This window comes from Corylus avellana, chromosome ca6 (assembly GCF_901000735.1).
Source record: "Corylus avellana chromosome ca6, CavTom2PMs-1.0".
NCBI classification, from domain to species: Eukaryota; Viridiplantae; Streptophyta; class Magnoliopsida; order Fagales; family Betulaceae; genus Corylus; species Corylus avellana.
Genome location: NC_081546.1, coordinates 19014992 through 19023050, shown reverse-complemented (window position 1 = coordinate 19023050; position 8059 = coordinate 19014992). Strand labels below are relative to the sequence as shown.

General features: G+C 35.4%; 1 protein-coding gene across 1 annotated transcript; it reads left to right on the top strand.

The window, feature by feature from the left end:
- Positions 1-4258: 4258 nt before the first annotated feature.
- LOC132184691 (uncharacterized) lies at positions 4259-7359 on the top strand. Its single transcript, XM_059598417.1, has 6 exons — positions 4259-4439; positions 4531-4931; positions 5043-5387; positions 5637-6014; positions 6248-6462; positions 6564-7359. The coding sequence occupies exons 1-6, from the start codon at positions 4294-4296 to the stop codon at positions 6807-6809; spliced, it is 1731 nt and encodes a 576-aa protein (XP_059454400.1). The 5' UTR covers positions 4259-4293; the 3' UTR covers positions 6810-7359.
- The last annotated feature ends 700 nt before the right edge of the window (positions 7360-8059 follow it).

The window sequence follows — 8059 nt, the reverse complement described above, 5'->3', positions numbered from 1 at the left end:
CACCCCATTTTGGCGGCCACCCCCAACGGCCAAAAAGGGGGTAGGCCCAAAGGCTTTGGGGGTAGTCTAGCCATCCCCCAAAGGTTATGGGGTGGTCAAACCACTCCTAGACCGACCACATGGGGTAGCCAAAACCATTTCCATGGCCTCTAGGGTGGCTTTTTGGAAGTGGTTTCAGCCACCCTTTTTTGGCTATTAGGGGTGGTTCGGCCACTCCATTCTGGCCCTAAGGGTGTTGAGCCACTCCCAATAGCCAAAATGACGGAGGTTAATATTTTTTAGAGTTTAGTTTTTTTTTTAATATTTTTTTAGTTTTTTTTATTTTTAGGACACGTGGCATGTTTATATTATGACACATGGCAGTTAGTTAATTTGGCCTAGTAGAATGTGACGGATGCACTAAACTAGTGTTTACCCATAAATCAGATACCATCTATTTATACAATTTGAAACTTCGGTGGTAAACTCAAATAAATTGTAACTGTTTTTTATCATTATTTTATATTTAATTGTTTATGAAAATAAATTATAAGTTATATTTATATGTTCAAAATAATAATTAAATTTTTTTGAAGTATTTATTTAGTTCGTTAAGTAATATTCTTTAATTATTTTAATCAAATTTTTTTCAACTTTACTTCTTCTTTTTTCATTCGTTACAAAAAAAAAAAAAAAAAAAAAAAAAAGCTTTAACCCCCTAACCAAAATCTTGGCTGCAGCCTCCACCCCTCCTACCCCGTATCATTATTTATACATTTGACGGGCTCCTTCATTGTTTTCTTGGATGCCACTTTCTCCCAAATCCTTCCTAGAAAGAGAAGGGGCCACATCTTCTTGGACTAAAGAGTTCAAAAAAATAAGATTTTTTGTCTTTATTTATTTATTTTCTTTTTCAAATTCAAAGAATCGACTACACAACAAGAATCCTCTTAATCAGCAAAGACCCATTGACTTTTTTTAACGGTTGGACCTGAGAGTGGGCCGGGCTCAAGTTACTGGTCCAATTCCCTTACCCATATGGTAAGCATTCACTACAAATGAGTTGGAGTTATGGATAATGTAAAATATTTAGTCTACTATGAGCAAAGCTGACAATTTTTAATACGACTCATGAATCCAATACAAAATTAGAGGATTAGAGTTGAAGTGTTTGACCCTTTTAATTAAATGGGTCCGATTAAAGTTGACATCTATAGTCTTATACTCATGTCTCGACACGACTCAAACCTAACATGCGAACACGAATTGTCACCCTTAACTATGAGTAATATTATGAATTATATTTTTACGTGCAATTATCTCACAACAACATGAGTTAATGTTTTAAAAAAAATAAAATCTAAACATTGATTTGGATCGTCACATCAACATTATTCAATAATTGTAAAATAAAAATATGGTATATAACAATTTTTGGTCTAAGATTAATAAATGGCGGATAATGTGTGCCATTAAATGGATAAATCCAATTTAGAGCACAGGCTGCTGAGAAAGCTTAGCGACAAAGTTAAAGAGAAGGAGGAAGTAAGAAGATATCAAAAAAGAAGCCCCAATTGACAACTTCACCCTCAACTTTTTAAAAAGGCTCTTTGTTCCATTAGGAGGCAAAGAATACCCTCAAGCCTATATTAAATTGATCCATGTAAATGTAATGTCATCCCTCTTCAAATTTTTATTGATATATTATTATTTTAATATTTCTTTTGTAAAGCAGAAAGAATCCATATATGTTTACCAATGCTTGTAACTTGATTTTAGTCTCATTTTCATTTATTTATTTATTTATATCTTTTTGGATGGGATAGGACCTTTGTTGTGGAGTAGGATTTTATACTTTAATTTCCCATTTAATACAAGGTTTCTGTACTTTTAAAGCATGCAAAGAGTATTAAAGATGATTCCTCCTGGTTTGTTTAACCATACACAATGCAGCTCATTTCAAATTAAATTAAGAGAAATTTTACTTAGTTTCAAATCTTTTTTTACTTTTGCAATTATACTTTTAAACTTTAAAAAGTGTCAATATCGGGTCGCCATCTTTCAAAAGTTTGTAAGGTCATATCTACCATTAGTATTTAGAGTTAAATCAAGCGGTTGACAGGTGAAATGCCCCTTATACCCCCTATAAAATTTATAAAATTTCTTTAATTTTGAAAACATTTTGGGTATTTCAGCGTCTTTGGTTAGGATTGAACAAAAAACCCTAACGAATGGGTGATATTGCAAACTTTTGAAATATGGAGACTCGATATTGACACTTTTTAAAGTTTAAGGGTATGATTACGAAAATAATGAAAGATTTGGGAGTAAATGAAGTTTCCTCATAAAATTCCAACTCTCATTGGGTTGACGTATTGCCTAGAGCTGGGAATATCGGTTAAATGTCATAGACTTATATCTAATAATCTATCACAATTTTTTTTGTTTTTTTCTGAGCTAATTGTTGTGCAAATTTATTTAACTCGCAAGTGCACGAATCAATTGTAGTTTAATGGATTGCAAGTGCGAGGTCGATCCCACAGAGAATTGTATTTTTGAAAGAGCAATTTATATCTAAACTAATTAAATCCTAATCTAGTTCCAAAAGGGTTTTGATTTTTGAGTTTTGAAAATTAAAGGATAAACATAAACTAAATAAAATAAGTAAATCTAAGGATAAAGGTACTAAGGTTTGGGAATTCACACTCACCAAATCATAACAACATACTTTATGTTCATCAATATTAATCCGAAGTTCTCACAAATTAAATCATAGATATGTTTTACTATGCTTCAAAGAATTAATCAAAACCATCCCATGTATCCATTCATTGACCAAATCACAAAAGGAATCCAAATTCAATTGAAACACCAGATGTATCCGTAGAACAAATCACAAGGGATATCCAATTTTTATGAGTTAAAAGCCAAGCAATCAATCATATGAAATTATCTCAAATCATCACATGTATCCTTGAATCACAAGAGATATCCAAGAATCAATCCATACAATTGATTAAAAGTAAAACAATTGAAATAAAAAACCCAATAAAATCAGAATAATAAAAACTTACATAAAAGTGATGTTGTTCTTCATCGGTGAGGCTTCATCCCCAACCTTAGTTGGGAATTTAGCTCCACATAAAAAATAAAATCTAAACCTAAACCTAAACCTAAAGAAAAACTAAACAAAAGAATTTTGCTCTCTGGGATTGTGTCTCTTTTCTTGAATGCAAAGAAGTCTATTTATAGGCTTAGGGAAGTCCTAGAAGCCCAAGTAAACCTAGATAATTCGGAAGTCTGTCTCCCAGTCAAAATAGAAGTCTGAAATCGGACTAGGATTCGTCCAAATTTGTGTCTCTTAATTGCGGGGCGATTTTGACATAAAACCCGTCCGAATTACGAAAATTCTATTTCACAACAAATTGTAGTATTTTGAGCTAGCTTTCTAATGCCGTTTGAATCACTTCAATCCGATATTTGAGCGGAGAGTTATGGTCAAAATACTAAGACGTGTGCAGAATCTGAATTTGAATCCGATCCGAAATCTTATCCAATCTGAACTTTAATCTGATTTAACCTTTCCTTAGATTTGGTTAGACTTAACCACACAATCTAGGTCTTCTCAAAGTATGCTTTCTTCCAAACTTCGCATTTTTCCCTTTAAAGCTGCAGTTTTTCTTCAATGACCTACAAAACACTAAAAACACAAAACTAACACAAAATATTAAATAACGACACAGCTAAAGGATTAACTAATGTAAATAAAGGGGTTCAAATATGCAATATTTGGCACTTATCACTAATCATCTGTCTATCTTAATTGAGTCATAGATAATAATCCAAAAAAGAAAGTAATTGATTGAGTAACTTAACCAGTGCAAATAATCCACAAAAGTTAACTATAAAATCTATAGTCAAGCACAAAAGGAGTACAGCAAATTATACTGAATTTTGGAACAAAAATGGTTAAAAATAAGAAAGTATGATGCATTACATAATGTATTAAAACTAAATTTCACATATAAAATTAACTGACCCATCTGTTAATTATGCCTTCTTTTTCTCCTAAAACCATGTTTAATGTCTACTTCTTTTATATATATATATATAATGATTTGAAGATGATTAAGGTAAAGTTAACATTGCAGGACATATTTGACATTTTGTATATTGGAAAGAAAGGGATCATTTTGACCAACAAGGGAGAGATGGCACGAAAGCAACCTGAGGGCACCTTTTTCTAGGAGCCTGCTTTGCTTTGTGAAGGGGTGCCTCTTGGGAACTCATTTTGAAGCTGCAGCAACAAAGAAAATGCCATGTTCGAAAGAAGAAGCTCTTGTTAGGCTTTTCTGCAATGTCTCAAGCTCTTTCCTTCTTCTCTTCCTCTTCTTCTACTGCTCCACCCTTTTGCTTGCCAAGCTCTTCCATTTTCTTGGCAGCAATCCAACCTTTTTCAGGTCTTCTTTTCATTTTCCAGTGTATTCATTTGCTTGCCTTTTTTTTTTTTCCTTTTTTTTTTATTAAGTTTTTTGTATATTTGTGTTGCAGAAAACAAAATGGATACGAGTATAACTTGTTCTCGGATGATGAGGAAGAAGAAGAAGCACAGGAAGATCAAGAAGAAAGGCGTTTTCATGTTGAGTGCCTTGATCAAGATCATCTGGTGGCCGACATCGTTCATGGCAGTGAAGCTCTGTTTTTTCAACCAAACAGCCACCCTCAGAGGAATCAATCTCTTTCGCAAGAATTCATGAGCATAAATGAAGACCCAGATGAGGATTATGCCCCTGAAATTCTCCCTGTTGATGACTCACTCGAAGGTGATGACATGTTTGAAGATGAGGAAATCCCTCCAAGAGATTCTGATGACTCTGCTTTCAGCTCTGTTCCAAATCATGGCGGCCCCACCATGCCAAAAACAACTATAGACAACGACAAAAACTGTCACGGTAAACTGCATCATGTCTAGCATCAAAGTTTGTTACATTCTTCACATGTTGCAGTAGTACTTGCAATACTTCCCACTCAATGATCTCATGATGTTGCTTATGTTGCTGCAGAAGATGATCACTTTCGCAATGAAGACAAGAAGGCAGAGACAAATTTCTTCGAGGACGAGAAATTCTTTACTATTGCACCAGCCAAGTTGGAGAAAAAGAAGCTTGTAGCTCAAGAAAATGACGATGAGATCTTTGGTGACTCCTGCACCGTTGGCTCCACATCCAAGAGCTCATCCGAGTGGAGAAGCTCCATTAATTGCAGGGATTCCGGGACTGATCAGGATCCATTTTCTTCTTCTTCCCGCAGGAGTTGCCCCAAGTGGGAATCCTACACAGTCTTTCAGAAATACGATGAAGAAATGATGTTCCTTGACAGAATCAGTGCACAAAAGCTACATGAAACAGGTATTTCCCCTTTCAAACCGTTTTTTCTTTTTTTCTTTTACTTTTAACCGGGTATCCAGAATTTCACCATACTAGATTCCCAGAACTCAAGAGTTTAGAGTTACAAGAACTCAAAAGAACAGAGTTACAAATAATAAATACATGAAGCACTCGAGCCAACCCGTTGGGTTTAATTGTTTTGTTGTTTAATGCTATGTTTAGGAAAATTTAAATTAAATTTATAGTAATCATATAGCAACCAAATTGCAGAGTCACTTAGGTCGATTCAAGTGTGTCCAAGATCAATATCGGAGAGGCTTGTTCATAAGTTTGCGACGGCAAACAAACGGCCGTCAGATGTCCGGCGACAGAACCCATATCGTGAACTGGAGGCAGCCTATGTGGCTCAGATTTGCTTAACATGGGAAGCTCTCAATTGGAACTACAAGAATTTTCAACAGAAGAGAGCTTCACGCCGTGATCCTGACCCCGGCTGTCCTGCCAATGTCGCCCAAGAGTTTCAGCAATTCCAGGTTCTTTTGCAGCGATATATAGAGAATGAACCTTATGAGCAAGGCCGAAGACCTGAGGTTTATGCCAGGATGAGGCTTTTGGCACCAAAATTGCTTCTGGTGCCGGAATACCGAGGTACTTTTAGAGTGCGTTTGACATTACGACTTTGTAAACCAAAAGCAGATTCAGAAAAATCTGTTTTTTAAAATCGTAGACAATGGGTTATGTTTAGAAAAACGTACGATTTTAATGTTAAAGTGCATTTTATGAACCATTAAAATTATGAAGCAACTCACGTTTTTATTTAACTGATAGGAATTCCTTTTTATTACATATTTTGAAGATGAATGTTTGAATGTGTTTTTAAGATTCGGAAGATGATGAGAAGGAGTTTGATTTTGGATCAAGAATTTCATCGCCAGAATTTCTGATGATAATGGAAGAAGGAATCCGAACTTTCATGCATTTTCTCAAGGCTGACAGGGAAAAACCATGCCAGCTGATATCAGCATTTTTCAGGAGAGGCAGAAGAGGTTCAGTTGATCCAACTCTTCTCCAGCTGATGAAGAAAGTTAATAAAAAAGTAAGCCTACATTTGATTTTAGAGCAATAATCCTCAAAAGGACAACCTTTTTTGTCCAAACTTCTAATTAATTAACATATTCACACTAACTGCATCTGCAGAAGAAGATGAAGCTCAAAGATCTTCGGCGTGTTCGAAAATGCTTGCGAAAAAGAAAATTGAATGCAAATGAAGAGATGGAGATATTGATGGGTCTAATAGACCTGAAAGTGGTGTCTAGGGTTATGAGAATGAGTGACATAGGTGAAGAACAAATGCACTGGTGTGAAGAGAAGATGAGCAAAGTGAAAGTTTTGGAAGGTAAATTACAAAGAGATTCCTCAACACTTTTCTTCCCAGCACACTGACCCACCATATTATATTGCTAAGTTGCTTCCTGACTAGACAATGAATGTGCATGACTGCACAAGATGATGAATATCCTTGACACCCTTTTGTAAATAATATAAAAAAAACAATCAAAGCGGCCCTGCAAATCTCGGTAATTACATGTGGGTGGCATGGATTTTGGAGAGATGGAATCCATGAAAGGAGAGTTTAGATGGGTTGGCTATGCACATGATTTCATCAATAGTGAAAGGGAAAGATGAAAGACAAAGCAAGGAACATGAAGATATAGACAAGGGTAGCTTTAATTAGTTCACTTTAGCTTTTTAACTACAGTTTTCAATAAGGGATTTGAGCTGACCAAAAGAAGAATGATCAAGGCTGCTGCTGTGGAATAAAAAGGTCGCAAGCACATCAGCACATGGTACACTCAAGGGACTTTGTAGACTCAGATGACCCCACAAAGGAGAAGGGAGAAAAATAAAGGAGTAAATCCAACCTTTTGTGATGTAACCAGACAGCATGGGCTTTAATGATTTAACCAAAAATGTTACGTTATTATCTTAGATATTTGATTTATGTTTTTTTTTTTTTTTTTTCATAATTTTTATTCCAATCTCTGGTTCCTCTTGAGTACAATTGTATTGCTGCAACGATTTGTTTCTTACTAAGCCAAGCATTAGGCTCATGGAGTATAGAGTAGGGTTATAATTTGGAATGGGCATCCATAATTCCTCTTAATTTTTATTGGCAGGCACAAGTAGCTCAAGAGAATAAGGTGTTAAATTATCACTTGTCTCAAAAGTTTAAGCTAATAAGAATAAGTAAATTTAATCACTTAATCATTACTTAAACACTCTTCCGCACACGTGGACTCAAACTTCCAGCCCAACAATCACAGGACTTTGGTTCTGATACCATGTTAAATTATCACTTGTCCTAAAAGCTTAAACTGATAGGAAGATGTAAATTTAATCATTTAATCATTATTTTAACATAAGGGACGGTTACAATTAAGGCTTAGCCCAATCAACTCCTATAGGCTCCACATGTCTGAAGCCCTCACTACTGCGGTACCAGGTCGGCCCAAACATAGGCCCCAACGGGTTAGCAAGCCCACCAAAACCTAATATTGTATGGAGCGCAAGTCTAGGAGGGAAGATCCCTATTTAGGCACCTATTCTCCAGGCAGCCTACTAAAGGGAAAATGACCCCTCAACCCCTATCAAAAAGGCAGGATTCGTTGAGTTTTCGATAAAGGCAAAATCTA